This window comes from Elephantulus edwardii, unplaced genomic scaffold (genome assembly GCF_000299155.1).
Source record: "Elephantulus edwardii isolate Elephantulus edwardi_28Jun2011 unplaced genomic scaffold, EleEdw1.0 scaffold00116, whole genome shotgun sequence".
NCBI classification, from domain to species: domain Eukaryota; kingdom Metazoa; phylum Chordata; class Mammalia; order Macroscelidea; family Macroscelididae; genus Elephantulus; species Elephantulus edwardii.
This window is the reverse complement of record NW_006399866.1, coordinates 5296415-5316106: the sequence shown is the minus strand read 5'-3', so window position 1 is coordinate 5316106 and position 19692 is coordinate 5296415. Positions and strand designations below refer to the sequence as shown.

At 44.0% G+C, this 19692-nt stretch overlaps 1 protein-coding gene across 2 annotated transcripts in view; it reads left to right on the top strand.

Moving 5' to 3' along the window:
* The window catches only part of LRSAM1 (leucine rich repeat and sterile alpha motif containing 1), a 40678-nt gene that overhangs the window by 7580 nt on the left and 13406 nt on the right, over positions 1-19692 (top strand). The window contains exons 6-18 of one of the 2 annotated variants that reach the window (XM_006892537.1): positions 1603-1687; positions 2633-2754; positions 5972-6062; positions 7282-7412; positions 9882-9911; positions 10344-10466; positions 10760-10899; positions 12128-12172; positions 13064-13134; positions 14353-14452; positions 16073-16160; positions 17253-17327; positions 19009-19089. In XM_006892537.1, coding sequence (XP_006892599.1) covers positions 1603-1687; positions 2633-2754; positions 5972-6062; positions 7282-7412; positions 9882-9911; positions 10344-10466; positions 10760-10899; positions 12128-12172; positions 13064-13134; positions 14353-14452; positions 16073-16160; positions 17253-17327; positions 19009-19089 — 1182 coding nt within the window. The remainder of the gene's footprint in view (positions 1-1602; positions 1688-2632; positions 2755-5971; positions 6063-7281; positions 7413-9881; positions 9912-10343; positions 10467-10759; positions 10900-12127; positions 12173-13063; positions 13135-14352; positions 14453-16072; positions 16161-17252; positions 17328-19008; positions 19090-19692) is intronic. The other variant, XM_006892538.1, reaches the window with a different exon arrangement.

Sequence of the window (19692 nt, the reverse complement as noted above, 5' to 3'; positions counted from 1 at the left end):
TCAGGCCAAGGCTTACTGGGAGGTTAAACTCCTTCAAGCAATAGGCTTGCTGGCAGAGTATAGGCATTTATTGGTGGAATTAAAGAGCTTTGTAATATTTGCCCTATCAATTGAGAAACTAGACTAGCCCAAGAAACCAAGGATCAAGCAGAGGCCTGCTGTCAGGGATAGCAGAGGAACTGTCCTGACAAAAGAACAAAATCCGGGACTGTAACCTATTACTTCTTGATAAACTCCTTATCGATGAGCATTGCCTTTGAGTTCTTTGTGGCCATTCAAACAGATTACTGAACCCAGAAAAGTAGAGAATGCCATAGGACGAATGGTTGGTGTCAGAATTCATGGCATGGAGAGAAAAGGCATGTCAGATCTCTACTCCATAAGAGTCAGCCTTGGGCTGAATTTAATTCTCTTTCTGCCTTGTGAAGTTAGTCAGTGTGTCAGCCATCTCATTGAGGGTCTTCCTCTCTTTCTGTTATCCTCTGCCTTTCCCAGCATTCAGACTTTTTCCAAGCACTAGCGCCTCTGACAACATGCCCAAAGTATATGAGATGAAGTTTACCACCTTTGCCTCTAAGGAGCACCCTCCTTGCACTTCCTCAAAGACAGACTTGTTTGTTCTTTTAGCAGTCCATGGGATATTCGCTACTTTTCTCCAACACCATAAATCAAAGGCATCCATTCTTATGTCATTCTTATTCCTTGTCCCACTTTCAGATACATAGCAAGTAATTGAAAAGACCTGTCTTGGAGCAGGTGTACCTTGGTCTCTTTAAACTGACATTGTTGTTCTTTGACACTTTGGAGACGTCTTTGACACTTTGGAGAGGTCTTTGACAGAAGATTTTTCCCAGAGCAACACATCTTTTGATTTCTTTTTTTTTTTTATCTTTTGATTTCTTGACTACTGCTGTCGTGAGTGTTGATTGTGGAGCCAAGTAAAACAGTCATTGACAACTTCAGTCTTTTCTCCATCTATCGTGATGTTACCTATGGTCTACTGGTGAGGATTTTTGTTTTCTTTTCTTTAAATTTTTTAAGGGTGTGTGTGTGTGTGTGTGTGTGTGTCCCTCCTTCCCCAGCAGAGCAGCTGGTGGATTTGAACCGTGCACCTGCAGCTTCTTGCCACTAGGCCACCAGAGCTCCCCAGATTTTTGTTTTCTTAATATTGACATGTAATCTATATTGAAGGCTGTCATCTTTGATTTTCTGCAGCGAGTGTTTCAAGTCCTCTTCACTTTATAAGCAAGGCTGTGTCATCTGCATAATGCACATTGTTGATGAGTCTTTATCCAATCCTGATGCCACATTCTTCTTAGTATAGTCTAGCTTCTCAAATGATTTGGTAGCTTTGTAGATGGCATAAGTATGGAGAAAGGATACAACCCTGACATACTCCTGTCCTGATTTTAAACCATGCACTGTTTCCTTACTTTATTTGGACAACAGCTTTCAAATGGGATTGTAACAGTTCTACCCTCCTCACAAGGCTGCCAAGGGACAGATGTATGTAAAGTGCCCTAGCCCAAGCAGGGATTAGGGGATACAGGGGAAGTCACTGTTCTTACGTGGGTTCTTATGTTGTTTTCCCCTCTTCCTTAGGTCTTGAATGTAGAAAGGAATCAGCTGTCATATCTCCCACGTTCCATTGGGGACCTGATCCAGCTGCAAACCCTCAATGTGAAAGGTATGGAGGCCAAGAGCCACTTTTTGTTTGACAGTTTGGGACTGACAGGATCCACAGGAGCTATTGAACATAGAGGTAGCTAATTTCAGAAGTCTCTATGGTGATCAGAGACAGGGTACCTGGAGGGTTTCCATTGGCCCCTCAGAGCTGGGGCCTCATGAGCAGAGGTAAAGATGGTATTGAAACCAGACACCACCACCCCCTTTTACTCTGCCCCCCCCCGACTCAGGTGTTAAATAACCAGCAGTGATTGGAGTAGTGGACTGACAAGGAGAGTAACCACAGTAATGATTCTAATAGCATTTTATAGTCAGTGGTCATGCATCACTTCTGTATTCAGCAGTGTGGTGAGCCTGGTGACAATTCTGTGCATGAGTCAGAGAATTTTATCTCCCAATGAGGGAAGTGAGACTCAGCAAGAAATGGTTACTAAGACAGGCTGGGGAGATAGTGTCAAAGCTAAGATCCTAATGCAGTCTGCTTACCCTCAGCGGAGGCTCGTTTCATTGTAACCCTCAGGTCTTTCACTGTTTCTTGCTGTCCCTTTCTGCACAGAGTACCTTTGTTTACAGTCTTTGTAGTGTATGAATGATTATTAAAGTACTGACACCTGGATGCTTTACTATATCCTGTGTGGTGGTCACTGGGTTGAAGGCTTTAAATGCATCATCTCATTGCATCCCTCAGTATTTTTATCAGGCCAGATAGTAGTATCCTCATTTTACAGATGAGAAAACCTCTCCAGGAAGGTAGATCTGTTGTCCTAAATCACTCAACTAGTGAGTGGTGACATGAGAATATGAACTCACATCTGGGACCTGATGGAGGTAGATGCTCCAGGTGTGAAAGTGCTGCCTCAGGAACCCTCAAGTCCTGTCGCGTGTCAGGCATGAACTTGGTGAAGGGGCTTTGGGGTGTTGAGTTGTGCCATTGACATCTCTTCAGACAACAAACTCAAGGAGCTTCCAGACACCTTGGGGGAACTTCGGAGTTTACGAACTCTTGACATCAGTGAAAATGAGATTCAGAGATTGCCGCAGATGCTGGCTCATGTTCGAACCCTAGAGGTAAGTAGAGAACCCTTCATACCTGTGGTCTTCTCTCTGTCTACCTGCCCATTACCTCACCCACATTCCTGAGTGTGTTCCCTGGCCACAAGCTGCTAGGATCACAGAGACCCAAGATAGGACCTTTAAGAGCTCCCAGAATGCTTGCTTCATCTACATTGAAATCGGAACGGTACAGAGAAGATTAGCATGGCCCCTGTGCAAGGATGACATGCAAATTGATGTTGTGTTGCGTATTTTTTATTTCTTTTAAACTGACATTCTTGCCTAATGATGTTATCTAGGCACCATTGGAGACTGAATAAAACCCCCACCCCAACCAACAAAACAAACCTGCTCTGTAAATAAAGCTACTTATGTGACTTTTCCTGCAATATTTAAGGCAAAAACTCATTTCTAGAGTAAAGAAGAGAGAATTCTGGATTCTGGTGGCAGTAACATTTTATGACGGAAGTGGTGTTTGAGCCAGACCATGAATAATACAATTTTGAGAAATAGTCCTGGATAGTGGAGCATTTCTGGTTGAGAGCATGGTATGAAGAAGCACATGAGTGGAAAAGCAGTGACATGTTAAGGAAAGGAGAGGAAAGCTGGTGTGATTAGAAATTGCTATGCCTGGTGAATCCAGATCATAAATAGTTTAGAAAGCTGTGAGAAGGTGGCCTTGGAAGTAGGAGTAAAAATTCTTCAGGCCAGAATTTGGGCCTTGGAAGGTGCAGAAACTTGTTTCCTAAGAGCATGGGGTAGTGGTGGGGTGAACACTCCCTGAGTCACTGACACGGGGCACACCACTCAGTTCTTATGTTACCTCATGGCTCCAGTGAAGGGCGTCGAGCTGGTGCCAAGTACAGGCTGTACCGCTGACCAGGGACTGTCTCCTTGAATCCTCAGTAGTAATTGTCCAATGAGGCAGATACAATTGTGCTACTTTTCAGATGGAGAAACTTACCCATAAAAAGCATAACAAACTTGCCAAAGACTCACACAGCTTGTAATAGCCAAGATAGGACTAAAGTCAGGCAGTCTGAATCCAAGGCCTGAGCTTTCTTCCCACTGTTTAGCTCAGCCCTGGAACAGGGCTTCATTCACTCAGGTGACAGTCTGGCCAAGCACCCGAGAATCCTCCAATGAGTGGTCGATAAATTGCAACACAGTAAAGAAGCTTGTTGACCTTAGTTACTACAGAAAGGACAGAGTAGTTAGGGTCCTCTCCTGGACAGGCCAGAGAGACAGACTGGGATAGGCTTATGCTGTACTGTCCAATGGAAACTTCTGCAACGCTGAAAATGTTCAGACACTGGGCTGTCCAAATTGGTAGCCACTAACCACATTAAATACTGTTGTGTTTTTATTATTAATATATTTTGAGCCTTTTATTCTTATTTGAGTGAGTGGCTTACAGAGCACAGTAGTTTCAAATTCAACAATTTACACATTTTTGTTTCGTGACATCACAGTCCCCTCACTGTAACAACACTCTTCCGACGACTTCTTGAGGTTCCACATTTCCATTCCTCTTTCCTTCTTGCTTTCTTAACTTTGATTTTGGACAGATGCTACCTCTTTGATCTCATATTTTTTCTTTTTCTGAGGAGTACATCCCTCCCAGGTGCTATTGTTTGATTTATACCCTTCAGTTTATAGGCTGGGAGTTGTGTGGGTTAGTAGTAAGGCTCTGTACTGCCAACACAAAGACACAAGGTTTAAATCCATGGGCAGTACCTCCCGTGCACTTCACTGCCTCTGAAAACACACCAGAGGGTCAGCTGTGAGTCAATTCCAACTGGATAGTACACAACAGTAACCACCACATTATTTGGCTTTTGAAAGAGTATTTTCTAGAGTGGGTTAAATTCCAGCTTTGAAAAGTTTCTAAGAGTCATATTCTTAGAGGTTCTGCCAGGCTCTGTCAGACCAGTTTGTTTGGTCTTTTTTATGATTTTGACTTTGGTTCTGCATTTTTCTAATGCTCTATCTAGAACCTTCTGTTGTGATACCACTAAGGGCAATTGATCATGGTAGCCAGCACTGTTCATTTTTATTTATTTGTAATTTGAGTGAAAGTTTACAGAGCAAATTTGTTTTCCATTTGGCCATTTATAAACATCTTGTTTTATGATGCTGATTATGATACCCTTGGTATAACTTGTGCTCTTCCCACTTCTACCCTGTGAATCTCTTTTCCATTAAACCTTCTATCCTGTCCCTCCCTACCTTCTGAGTTTTACTCCTGCCCTTTGCATCTTGAAGGCTGATTGTTCTAAGGAGTGACTTTGGTGTTAACCATATACCTTACAGTCCTTTCTATTGTTTGGGTGAAAATTGATCCACAGGGGTAAATTTTTTCTGGGTTAGAAGAGTGACTAAGTGGTTTCCACTAGTCTCATCAGTTTAGTAAGCCTGGCTGATTTTTATGTTTTTTAATATTTTCCCACTTTTTTTGCACACTTTATACAGGACCTGCTACTGTGAAGCCTTTTAGAGCAGCCGGCAGTAGCAGGTAGTAGTAGCTGGGCACTGTCAGGTTCTTCTGGCAAACAAGGATCTGATTTCTCCGGTTGTGGGTCATGGGGCCTGTGGGTCTCATGGTTCTTTACCCCTATGGGCTCACAGTTTTCTTCAGGCTTTGATTCTCTTCTCTCTTGCCCTGGATGCGCAGAGACCAGTTGTTGCATCTTAGATAACTCCTTGCACTTTGCTTGTGACCAGTGTGACTGAAAGAAGCTCTGGTGGCACAATTTGTGCTGCAAACTGTAAAGTCCGCAGTTCAAAGTCACTAGCTTTTCCTCCCATAAAGATTTACAGCCTTATTCACCAATGGAGAATCACTGTGAGTTAGAATTAATTCAACCAGAGTGAGTCAAGTGTGACTGAGGAAATAAATGTTTTTATTTTACTGAATTTACATTTAAATAGCTCCATTTGGGTAGTGGCTGCCATATTGAATAACACAACTCAGAGCACATGTTCTCACTCTGAAAGTATTTAAATCACCTAGACTTAGAATAGTGCTCTAGAAGGGACTCATTTTCTGTCAGTTCCTTAGAAGAAAAATCCTTTGAATTCCTGATGGCAAACTTTAAAAAAAAGAGAGAGAGAAAATAACAGTGGCCATTCTGGTTGAGGTCCTCCGATGTTTCACTGTAAGGAGACCCCCAGGGAAGTTTAGTCACCTGTTCAAGGAGATGAAGTCAAGTAAGTCCCCTTGTGTCTACAGACGCTCAGCCTCGATGCCTTGTCCATGGTCTACCCGCCACGGGAGGTGTGCAGTGCTGGCACCGAGGCCATCCAGCAGTTCCTCTGCAAAGGTAAGGCCAGGCAGCCTGCCTCCTCCTGCCAGCGACTCCTCTGTGCTGAGTCCCGGCTGGGCACTGAGAAGATAGCAGAGTCCAAGGCAGCCCCTGTCCCTGCCTGCTCAGAGCTGAAGGCTTGGCAAGGGAAATAGGCAAAATAAGTTATTATACAAGGAGATAGACTTATACCCTGTGATTTTGAGTATACTATAGTACTCCATGTAGTCATCCCCTTGTGAACCTGGATGTTATTTCCAGTCTTCCACTATGATGAACATTTCATCCACACCTTGCTGGCAGAATGTGAATTTTCCTGTAAGGCAGACAGCAGGTGAAGTTGCTGAATGAAAGGAATGAGTGTTCTTCATTGTCTTCTGACACATTTATACCTGATTATGTTCAAATAAGAAGCATCTGAAAAGAACAGTTGGTATTGAATTTTACAACTCTGCTAATCTGATAGATAGTAAATAAGAGTTTGTTATTTTGGTATTGTGTCCTTGGTAATTTGGATTTTTTTATCTCTCTAGTTCAGTTTTGACTCAGCAGCATACAACAACAATAACGGTTTTTTTAGTTTGAGGACATTGTTTAGTATTTCTTCTAGATTGCCTGTCTGTATCCTTCCCTGAGGTAGGTGGGAGGAGCTGATAATTTTTTGATCTCATGAAAATGTAAAAATTCTTTACTTCTAAGGACATACTGATCAGTGTTAAAAAGACAGATAAACGCCTCGAAAAAGAGAATTACCATATGTAATGGACTCAAGGTGATTAACTAAAGTATATTAGGAAATATCTATGAACCAATTTAAAAAAGGCAAACTACCCAACAGAAAATGAGTAAAGGATGTGAACCCTGTCAGTTACCAAAGAAGGAAGGCATCTGATTCAAGGTCACTCAGCTCAGCCAGTTATTGGTAAAGCTGGGTCTTAGGCTCAGGCCTCTCTGCTATCTCGGGCATTTTGTACCATCTCCTCCTCATTTAGACAGGAAATAGGCAGGTGGCATTCCCACCTATTCATCCAGCTCACTTTTATTGAGCTTCTACCACAGTCCAAGCCCTGGGATTAGGACCAGGGTACAATATAGAGTGTTCTAGGGAAGACGGAAACTGCACTGAGCAGGGCAGGACAGAAGACGCAAGAGAGGAAGGGGGAGGGAAAGGGCTGCAGGAGCTGGGGTTTTTGAGTATCCAGGCCTGTCTCCTCCCTCCTGATCCCTTATCTTGCAGAGTCTGGACTGGAATACTACCCTCCTTCTCAGTACCTGCTGCCTGTTCTGGAGCAAGATGGAGCCGAGAACTCCCGAGATAGCACTGATGGGCCCACAGACAGACTCTCAAGGGAGGAGCTAGCATGGCAGGTAAGGTGTACCTTCCTGTGGATACGATGTTCAGGGTTGTAGCTCCCAGATTTCTTCCTCCATGAGAGCACAGGAGTTATGTATGCTTTAAAAATCAAACTAAGTGGAACACCTCTAGGTCAATTGGAATGACATAGTCCACAGTGTTGACACTTGACTCTAAAAGCTTGTGAGCAGCTATATAAAATACAAGAATTAATCTCTCACAGAATTCACTCTCACAAAGTTCAGCCCATCAGCAGAGATAAACGTTAAACTAATAGTTTCTCATAAAATTATTAATTTCAAGTGCAATCATTGCTATCAAGTAAATGCACAAATCATTGCAGGTCTGACCTGGTCTAGGGCATCAGGGAGGATTCCAGAGAATTAAATTGTAAACTGAGGACTGAAGGAGAAGACTGAGTGAGCAGAAATTCAGTGGAGAACATTTCAGAGATTAAGAATATGCAGTAGGCTCTGAGGAGGCAGGAGTGGAGTAACCTAGGGTAAACAAAGAAGAATTTATAAATTGCTAAGCTATTGAACAAAGTGGTCAGAATAGGCTTTGTGAGTGTATTGCTCTAAATGAGGGTGAAATCTTAATTTTTTTTTTTTGCCTGTTTGGGTGAAAATTTAAAGAAGAAATTTATTTTCCATTCAACTAGTTATACACATTTGTTTTGCAACATGAGTTGCAGTTCCCTCAATGTAAAACGCTCTTCTGTTTCCTTACTGGGTTCCCCATGTCCGGTTGTCCCTCTGCCCTGTCCCTGCCTGCCTCCTGAGCTTTATTTTTATGCTGGTGCTGCCCTTTTGATCTTACATTGTTGATTATTGTGGAATGTGATTCTCACAAGTGTTCTGTCTGTAGGTCTATCTGTTGTTTTGCCCAAAGATCCTGGGGATAGGTTCATAAGCAAATTTGACGAATCTAAGGGTCTTGAGGGTACCGTGCATCTCTGTCACACTGATGAGTCTGGTCCTTTTATCATTTTGAATTTTGTTCTACATTTTTCTGCCATTCTGTACTGGACCTTCTGTGATCCCAGTTAAAACCTCAGTAGTACTCTAGTTCTTTCGTTCTCTGGGTAGTAGGGCTGTGGCTCACATGGTCCATTAGCCCTTTGGGCTAAATGTTTCTTTCAGTCTTTTCTTTTCTTCACTCTTCTTTACTCCTGACAGGAAGAAACCAATAATTACATCTTAGATGATGCAACTGGGGAGTTCCAGTGGCATAGTCCACAGTGAGCTGTGCTGCTAAACCAAAGGCTACACGACTCTAGCTGTTCAAATCCACCAGCAGCTCTGTGTAAGAAAGATGAGCAGTCTCCTCCTATTGTGATTTATAGCCTCAGAAACCAATGGAAGGTCTCTAAGAATTGAAACCAAACCAGTGGCAGTGCATTTGAGTTTGAGATGACTGCTTGCTAGCTCTGAACACCCTGCTCAGCACTCACCACGGCAGAGGGTCTCACATTGTCTCTGTGAACTGGGTTGTGACCATTGACTTAGATGTCCCCTGAGACCAGCACTAGGAAAATAGTAATTTCTTGTTTAATTCGCAGGTAGATAAATCTTTTGCCAATTTATTTTTCTTTTGGGGTGGCTTTATTATTAATTTGAAAGAGTTCTTTATTTTTAGTCTACTAATCTCTCATTGGCTGTATCTGCTGCAAACATTTTCTGAAAGTATAAATTGACACATTCTTCCTGGATTGGAGTCTCTTCTTTCTCTAATTCTCATTGAAGTGCCAGGAGAAATACGAAATGACAAATGCACTTAGAGCAGAACTGAAAAACGATGGGTGAGTGGATCAGGGAACCAGAAACAACCAACCAGTGTACAATATAAAGCAAATTAGACTGGATTGGTGGTGGATAACCCCAAAGGAAGAGACATCTAGAAAGTAGGTCACCAGTCATCACAACAAATCCTATAAAATCAGCAAGCCTGGGGCTTGGATGAGGTAATGGAAGATTGTTGGTGGCATCACAGTGCCCCATTTTCTACAGAGCCGACTTATTGGAGCTGCCACTTACTGATTCCTGTGGTATCCACTGTACCCATCCGAGCCATCAGAAGGTTTTGTGAGGTTTTCCTTGGTTTATGAGCCTCCAGAATGGGAGCGAAGCACACAGCCCAAGGTGGTTCGTTCTTGCTTCACTTTCAATCAGTCTGAGTTGACATGCCCGACACTTGCTGAGCTTCGTCTTCCATCCTCGTACCAAGGAGGACCAGGTGCTTGTCTGTCTCCCTCACTAGACAGGTGTCCTGTGCTAGAAATGGCATTTATTCTAGAAAGTTTGTTAAGAGACAACAGTAAATTAGGGGGTGCTATTTCCCCATTAGATTGAGGCCCATTCCCCTCACTATACCCACTGTGATTGGACTGAGTTGTATCAGCTGCCCTAGTGGACTTGGGGCACACATCAGTGGAGAAACCTTGCTACCTACCTTCTCTTGATGATGCTCTTTCCCCCCCCCAGAATAGGTTCTCAGACTATGAGAAGAGGAAGGTAAGAATACCTCTTTTGTCTTTTGTCACTTTGTTTGTAATTAAAGATTCCAACTTTTAGAGATTGGAGGAAATAATTTCTTCCAGGCTCTAAACCAAAGGTTAACATAATGCTTTTCTCTAAAATACATCATGTCACCAGATATTCACATATCTTCACATGGGTGGTACAGAGAGTTTCCATTTGAAAAATGTGGAGACTGAAGCTCAGAGGTTGAATCCACCACTAGGCCTCTGGCAGCAGCAGCCTATCTTTTTATAACCTGGTCTGGTGAAGGGAGTAGGGTCTGAGGGAACAGGGAGTTGCTCAGCATGGGGGCTTTTTTCCTGTGTTATGCAGAATTGAGGGTGGATTCCCTGCTGTTCCCATGTAATAACACCCAGAGAGCCTTGCTTAGTCTGTGAATGGTCACTGGGCTTTGCATTCTCACAGGAGCAGAAGATGCTGGAGAAACTCGAATTTGAACGGCGCCTGGAACTTGGCCAAAGAGAGCATGCGCAGCTTCTTCTGCAGAGCAGTAGTCAGAAGGATGAGATCCTGCAGACTGTCAAGGAGGTATGTGAGCTGAGTAGGGCAGGCCTGTCTGTCATGTGGGACGGCAAAGGCTTGAAACCGCCTCACTTCTGTCCTCCAAAGACTAGGAAGGCCTTAACAAGGCTACTAGTTCAGCCAATTCATTGTGCAGGTGAAGGCTCTAGGATAGAGAGGATTTGGCCCAAGGTCATGCAGGAAGGACTGCCAGTTTCCTGCTTGAACCCAGTGCCTCTTCTGTCCCTGTCCTGACCGTAACTGTGCTGTGGCATCGAAGGGGTCCCAGCCAACTCAGGACTCTGCTTTTCCTACTGAAGGAGCAGTCCCGGCTGGAGCAGGGCCTGAGTGAGCGCCAGCGCTACCTTGATGGTGAGAGGCAGCGGCTGCACGAGCAGCTGAAGCAGACAGAGCAGAACATCTCACACAGGATCCAGAAACTCCTGGAGGACAATCAGAGGTGAGGCCCCAAATCCACAAACCTTTCTTTTCCTTCTGAGGGGTCCAGAATGGGAATCCATTTTTCCTTCATTCTTCTTCACCCCTGTCCAAGGCTTTCTTTGTTAGGACCCAATCTTGGTATTTTAACATGCATCAAAATAAAGTGAAAGCATCTTACCTAAGTTCTTGTCCTAGAACTGCTACTGATTAAATTGATGGTTTCAGGCAAATGTTCCCCTTCTGGCCTCTGAGTTTTCCATCTGTAAAATGAGTGGATTTAACAAAATAGTTGAAGTCATGTCTTCTTTCAGTATTCTTTCTAAGATAGGACCTACTAAAAGTATGTCCCTAGAAGCTTGGAAGAAAGGAGTTCAGATAGAAATCTCATAAATCCTGAGAAAATCTAGCCCAGAGACTCACCGTGAGAAGACTGTAGAAACCAGCTTTGGCCACATCCCCCGAGTCTCCAGGTGTCCTTTATTTCTCTTACCAGGAACTTCTTCCTCCATCATCTAGCGTCATATATAAAGTGCCTGCACCCAAACCTGCTATGGTCATCATGTCATCAGGATGCTCCGGCAGAGCTACCATTTACTGAGCCCTTGTTATGTGCCAGGGGACGCTCTGGTGGAACATAGAACAGTCCATAGAGGGTTGTACTGTTAACACAAAAGCTTCATCTCTGGTGGATCAAATCCACCAGCACATCCACCGGGGAAAGATGGACAGTCTTCTGTGTGATTTATAGCCTTCGAAAACTCATGGAGGGTCAACTCTACAGCAGTGTTTTGAGTTGAAGATAAAAGGTGATAAAATAGGAAAATTTTCCTTACACCCATTCTGGGCTGTGAGATGAGTAAGGGGATTGCATCCTGCCCTACTTGTCTATCTTAAAGCTGACTGGCTGATCACACCATAAGGTATCATTATGTCATTGTGTAACTACTAAACTGTATCATTGCCTAGCTGCCACACCAATGAGAATCAGGGCCTGGCCAAATTTTCACATATTTTGAGGAGAAGAAGCCAAATCAGTCCATGATAACAAAGGAGGAAAGCTGAGACTTGGAGTTGTTGTTGTTGTTGGACTTGGAGTAGTTGCTTATATATCTGGCCTGAGAACATGGAACTCTTGAGTGGTGAGGCTGGAACTGTCCCTCACTTGCTCTGTACAGCCATACTGGGAGGGGAGAACTGTTCTGTTAGAAATAGGCCTGATGGTAACTCCTGGAACCTTTCATCTACAGGCAAAAAAAAAGTTCGGAGATTTTGAAGTCACTGGAAAATGAGAGGTATGTGTTCTACTCTGATAGTCTTTTCCAGCCCTCACCTTTTCCAGGGAGGTGAGGAGCTTTGGGGAGAGAGCCTCTTGTGTTTCTCCTAAAGCTGTAAGGAAAGTCACCTTCCTGGAGATTATTGTACAAAAGAATCACTGTCTTCAGGTCCTTCAAAACACATATACACTCTTAAGGGAAAATTCAGAGATGTGAATAAGGATTACATATGATTCCCAATGGTGTTTTTAGTATAAAAAGTTAGGTAAAAAGAAATTTCTGGGGGGAAATTGGCTACATAAAATATGAATAAAGGAATACTCTAGAATTACTAAATATGGAAAAGCATTCTTTGTTAGAGAAAATATAAAACATTGCTAAGTAGGAAAATGGCTAAATTCAAAGTCTGTGCCCGTATATGGGTTTTTAAAGACAGTATGCATGAAGATAGCATAAGTGCTCATCTGCTTTCTAAACAATAAACATGGGTGTGCGTCTTTCAGTTTTTAAGCATCAGTAAATTGAGTATTTGTGTCCTTTGCCTGTTTTCTTTCCGGTTTTTTGGTTGTGATTTCCACCCGCCCCCAAGAAACTAAATTACAAAACCAAAGGTGAACAGGACCCCAAGGGAGGTACATGAGACTATGCTAGGTTAACACATCAGGGAGGTCTTTCTTTTTTCAGTTTATATTTTTATTGTAATTTTAATGAAACTTGACAGAAAAGTTGAATTTTCATCTATTCATTGTTGCACATTTTCCTCCCTACCCTCTGCCCCCAGTTCACTTTTTTTAAGAAACCATTCATTGTTGCATAAGGGATATCTTTCTAGAGGAGGTGGCATTCTTCTGATCAATTTACCTATTAGAAATGTTAGGTTTGCTGAATGCATGTGTGGATGTTTTCTAGAATAAGAATGGAACAGTTGATGGCCATAACCCAGGAGGAGACAGAGAATCTGCGGCGACGTGAGATTGCCTGTGAGTGTAGGGATGGGAAAGGTGGAATTCCCTGCAGCCAGGGCTTGGCTGATTGGGTGGACAGGAGTAGATAGCCTGCTCTGTTGGTCACATACCAAGGACAGTGTTACCCAGCAAGAGGGGCAATATAGTTATGAAATACACAAAATCTGGGATCTGGGGTCAGGCTGCATCAGCATCCCAGCTCAGACAGCAGCTGTTTAGCCTTTAGAGGATTACTGGTTCCTTGAGTTTGAATTTTTAAATGAGGAGATGCCTCCTCACATGTGAGCCACCTCCCAAGGAATGCTGAGAAGGAGAGAGGCTGGAGGGAAAATAAAAAAGTAATTCTGTTTGGATTGCACATTCTTCAAAACCTTTTTTACTAGAATAGGCTGTTCTATGCAGCTTTAATCCAGGCATTCTGTGAACCAGGCACTGTTCCAACCACTTGTCATATATTATTTACAAAATATTATTCTTACCTCCTGGATGAGGTGTCATGTCATTATATTACTTTTTAAGAATCAGTATTATCTACCACTTATAAAAGGAAAAATTACGTTTACGCTTTCAGAAACCTTTCTGAAAGGATGTTTATCTGCTTTTTGCTGCGGAGTATGGCTATTTGTGGTGGGCAGAGAGAGGGACTCAAATTACTTTGGTCCTACAACTGTGACTTCTAAGAATTATTCTTAAGAAATAATCAGATGTCCACAGAGATATTTAAGCAAGAATATTTGTTGAACTTATAATAGTAATAATAATAATAATAAATAATAATAATTCAAATGCCCCAAATAGAGCATTGTCCCAATAAGCTGTGGTGATTCATGCCTTGTAGTATCCCACAGCCCTGAACATCACCTCAGGGGGATTTGCTGATGAGGAATATTTGTGAAATGTTAGAGGTGATATCTTTATCTATAGTGTGATAACATTTTTTTTAAACCTGTAAATATACATAGATGGTTGGAAGAATACACATCAAAGAATAATATTGCTCATCTCTGGGCAACAAGTATATAGATAATTTTATGTGTGCTGTTCAGTATTTTTAATTAGCCTTTCAAGCTGTGTCAGAGTTAAAAAGGAAGAAGAGTTGTTAAAGGGTGGCTCAGGTGGATAACCCGGTGACTCTGACTGGCCGATTCTTGCACTCCAGAGCAAATTCTGGTGGCATTCTACCCTACCCCAGGAGGGTCTGCTGTTTCTCAGCCTGCTCTGGTTTTTCCACAGCCGCCATGCAGCAGATGCTGACCGAGAGCTACAAGAACCGACTTATCCAGATGGCTTACGAGTCTCAGAGGCAGAACTTGGTCCAGCAGGCCTGTTCCAGGTAAGGTAAGGAAGAGGCTTCTGACACGGGCAGTTGGGGCTGCTGAGTGGAGATGAGGACTAGGGCACTAAACTCTGCTGCCCTGTGCCAGTGTGGACTCAGCCAAGCGATCGGACAAGTGTGACTGGTCTTGGTGACTTTTCTAGCTGAACTCCTTGAATCTGTGTTGGGCTGACAAAAAAATCATAATAATATTTTCTTATGTACTGCCTGTGTGTCTAATAATACTAGGCTAGGCAATTTATCACATTTGCTTATTGATTCTACAAGAGACTTACTTGTCATTAGCCATTTACAGTTACAACTCCAAGGTTCAAAAAGATCACGTAAGATACTCAAGAAGCTATAGCTAGTTGGTGGCAAAGTCAGGATTTGAACCCAGGCAGAGGGCGGGCTGTGCACCTGACTGTGGTGCACTTGCGGGTCTGTGAGGGTTCTGCCCAGGATGGGAGCAAAATACACCCTAGAGGGTGGATGACAGTGTTGCTTTCATGCTGATAGCTGCTTCCCCAGTTTCCCTGGCACTGTGGGAATACCTGTTTCTAACGTCTTAGATTTCTAACAGAACCAGCGGAAAAAGTTCATTGGTTGAAACTCAGGAACTCCAAACAGCAGACCTGGCTGACCTCATGTTGTTCCTATCCAGGCTGTTCTGCAGAGCTGCCACCATCTGTCTGTCCCTGCAGATATGGGAATATCTCCTTCTTTTTCTGGTAGTGTGACTTTGTACTTAGGACAGTATGTCCTGGAGCCAGGCAGGCCTTATTCCACATTCCACTTCTAGTTACCAAGTCTGAATTCATGGGAAAGATACTTTCCGTCCCTGATTCTCAGTTTTCTTATCAAAAAAATTAGGGGAAAATCATAGCTCATTGGTAGCTAGAGGAATTAATGAATATAACGTGGCATGTTGCTGGGAGAGGCTGTTCTTAGAGAGGGACATCATGCTCGGAAAGGTGGAAGGTCAGTAAAGTAGAGGAAGACCCTCAACCAGATGGATTGACACAGTGACTACAGCAATGAGTCAGAGATGATGATAAGATGGGGTTCAGATTTATTTACAGAGTTCCTATGAGTCATACTCGACTCAGTGGCACCTAACATCATCATCATCATTATTATTATTTTTATTATTATTATTATTATTATTAAACTAACACACTCAAGGCTGTACCAGAGTATGGACAAGCATGAGACTGCTTATCTGCTGAAATCACTAAATTTCTTCTGGGGCTGTGGAGAAGCAGCAAATAGGATACTGGGGATACAGTATCACCTGGGCTGGAGATACACGCATTAATACCCAGGATGGGCAGCTTTCTCACTAAGTGCTCACCTTAAGTGAGAGGAGGCCTTTGTTCATGGAGCTGGGTGGGTAGAGGCTGTGTGTATACCTCACTAAGAATTGTAGAGGGAGCTCCAGGGGAAGGTTATCCTCTAGGGCCATGGGCTTTGGATGCACTCCATGTCTGTGCTCAGCCTGGGACATGGTCCTCAGCAGAGACTCTAGAAGTATTCTGGAGTGGACAAATGGTTTCTCTTTATCTTCTCCAAGTGAGCACCACCGTAAGTGCTCAGGGAATGTTCTCAAAGCAAGTGACTGTGCTGTCTTTCTGGCAGCATGGCTGAAATGGATGAGCGGTTCCAGCAGATTTTGTCGTGGCAGCAGATGGATCAGAATAAAGCTATCAGCCAGATCCTGCAAGAGGTGAGCCCTTGCCCAGGGCCTGACAGAAGGTCGCAGGAGGAGCAGACATGCAGGAGCCCGAGCAGAACGTTGGCACTCTCCTTAGAACCTAGCCCAAATATCATGTAAGACCCTTGAGGCTTAGTGATGTAAAAAGGTAAACACTATCAGGAATATAGGGCATAGAGAAGCCTTTGGGTGATGAATTCTGATTGCAGAAATCAAACTAAGAGCTCCCAACTCTTGTCCACCATCCTAGAAAACAAAGAGGTTCTGTTGTAAGGACTTCATCAGGCACGGAGTGACGGGATCACACCATTGATATTGAGCCATAGGACAGCTACGGAAACCTTAGACTTAACACTGCTTACAATCCCACTATACCACTCACTTCTCTACTACTGGCTGGCCCATCATAGGTGCTTGGTGGGTGCTGTTATCAGTGAATGACTCCCCATTGTTTCCTCTCGCCTTTGTCCATATTATCCCATTCCAGCTTTTCCCCCACAGCCTCTGCCAGTGTGTCTTTCCTGCATCCTCATATCCCTTCTCCTTTTAATCTTTCTTATCCTCCTGCTGCCTCTGCGTTTGTCTCATCTAGCCACCACGCTGCCATCCTTCCCTCTCTACTTCCTCCCTCACTTCAATTTCTTCTTTCAAAGAAGTTGGGCTCTGTATTTGTTGGAATTGTCTTGGGAAAGCCCTCTGTTTCTCAGAAAGGGCATCTAACTTGTGGTATATAGTTAGGTGCATAGTGAGCCACTGAAACTGCACAGACACAGTCAAGTCCTCGGGCCAGTCAACGCCCTTCGGTGAACTTCCCTTCCCTCATCTGCAAAACAGGGTGGCAAAAGTGCCTATGTCAGCATTTATTGTGGCGGTTCAGTGGACAATAAAGTGAAAAAACAGTTTTTAAATATAATTTAATAAGTTTTCAGTATTTTCACATTTTAAACAAATGTACTAAAAAAGTAGTTTTTCTTTCTTTCTGTAAGGAAGGGAAAAATCATCCAGTTAGGGCCTTTTTACACAGATTTGGTTTCTCCCTCTATGGGATTCCTTCCCTCTGGGATGCCACAGCCCCTGCTGACCAGGCTGTGATCTCTGTCACAGAGCACCATGCAGAAGGCCGCCTTTGAGGCTCTCCAGGTGAAGAAGGACCTCATGCACCGGCAGATCAGGAACCAGGTGAGTTCTGAGAGCCAGGCCACCCGTCAGGAGACTGCAGGCTTTCAGCAAAGTGCGGCTGTAGCTCAAGAGGACAGCATTTGAAGACAGTTAAGGTCTGACTCCTAGCTCCTTCACTTGCTAACTCAGCAACAGAGCTTGCTTCTAGGAAACTCACTTTCCTCATCTGTTAAATGGGATGGCTACAAACCCTATGTCAGATGGCTGTTAGGAGGACGCCTTGAAATGGCACTTTAAATGCTGTTATCCAAGGACACATGCGCCCTGTTCCTGCTATTTGCAGTGATGCCAAGAGCTGACTGAAAAGCAGTCGTAATGTGCTGTCTTTACCACTTGGAAAGCCCCTGCATGGACCACATCCCCGGCAGGACTTCCTCAATAATGGCCTCAGACTCTTCCCTGTCAGCTCAGACTAGGGGGCAAACTTGAGGGATGTCTGGGGGCGATTGGGTCTCCTACCTGAGTAGGCAGGGAATTGTCAGGAGTAACCACTGACACTAATGTCTGCTGAGGAGGGACCCTGCCTGGGACAAGTGGTTTGGTTCTCATCTAAAATCTGCTGCTTACTTGTGGGCGGACTCGGGCAAGTTCCTTCAATGCCTGCCTCTGTCAGGGGCCTGGTGTCTGTCTCACTGGACTCTTTTTCTAAGAGTAAGTTGGGGTTAGTTTGCATGTTGTCCCCAAGGGGACAGCCCCACAGGCATGCTGTTGGAGATGTTTTGAGCTTTCAGGTTATGGGAATGCTCATCACGTCACATTCAATGCACTGAATTTCATATTTTTGCATGTTTTTTTGTTTTGGTTTGGTTTGATATTTTTCCTATCCGTTCTTTCCTTTTTTAAACAAAACCAACTTACCTTTTTTAACTTCCCTTTTTAATTTCAATTCTCCCCCCATTGCCGGACATGAAGCTCATTCCTCTGACCAGGGACTGATGGGGTCATAAGGACCAAGGCCAGGGTCATCGGGACAAGGTAGAAAGTTCAGTGAGCAAAGCGTCTGGTCAACAGGGCTAAAAGTCCCCAGTCACCCCTTGAGGGTGCCCAACAAGCCCGGGGATTCTTACTGTGGGTAGTTTTGACCCTGCAGGCTCAGATCCTGAATGGGAGCATCTTGGGCAAAGGACTCACTCACTAGCTCCTACTGTTCAGGCAAGCTGCTGACACGCTCAGAAGTTGAAGTCCCTATAAGCCGCTCAGATGCTCAGAAGTTGAAGTCTATATAAAGTGCATAGGACAAAGCCTAGCACACAGTAGATGCTCAAGAAATAGGAGCTGCTGTTTTTCTTATTTAATTACTTCCCTCACTCCCTACTCTCTCCCTTCCCTGTGATAGTTGCTTAGAGGAGACAAGAGATTTTGATCAATAAGAGGCTTTTGATAATTGCATGACTGTTTTTTTACCTCGACCTGACTCTTGAAGGTGAGCCCCTGACTCATCCACATGTCCATTCTGTGGCAGGACCCATGCTTTACTCTTGGTGCACATGTTGGCTAGAAAGGCCTGCAAAGCCAGACAGGAGCTTCATTTGTGAGGTTCTGACCTGTGCACGTCCCCAGGGTTCCAGAGCCTCCCTCAGAAAGGTTTCTTCAGACCTCATTTGGCCATCAGAGCAGCAACAGCACAAATTTGAAACATGGTTGAAATGAATAAAAAAATCCCGTTTCGTCTTCTGTTTAGATTAAGTTAATAGAAACTGAGTTATTGCAGCTGACACAGCTGGAGTTAAAGAGGAAATCCCTGGACACAGAGGCACTACAGGTATGTAGGGCTCCCTGGCATGCCTGTCCCTACCTGTCCCCTCAATTAGTGACATTCCTGCGCCAGCCCTCCCCATCTCAGCATCCGCTCAGTCAACTTTTCCAGCAGGACGAGAGCAACTGTGACACTAGAAAAGTTCCACAGACACTGACGGGGACAAGAACAAGCCTGGGGACTGAGGCCAGGATTAAGGGTTGGGTCATACATTGCTAGGTAGGGTCAGAGGAAGAAGGGTTTCATTGCCAAGGCTCACCCAGGCCAACGTCTCCATCTCCACATTTTCTTTGTTTTGGTTTGGGGTCACTGCTGTGTTCTCTGTTTCTTTAAGCTTGCTCTGGGCTCTTGTTCCACTTACTGGGCTGACATCCTCTGGGGAAGGAGCTTTCCTGCTATGCCAGGGATGTTGGGAGAAAGAGTCCTGTTGTTACTGAGCTTGTCATGCAAGCATCTTCTCAGTGAGCTCCAGACTGTTTCCTGCTGAGAAGCCCGAGAGCAGCAGGGCCCAGCAGACACATTCTGAAATGAGTGCCTGGAACCCAGTTTTGCTGTGTGTGACCTTGGTGAATGAAGGAGAAAGAGGTAACCCTTCCCTTTCTCTGGACT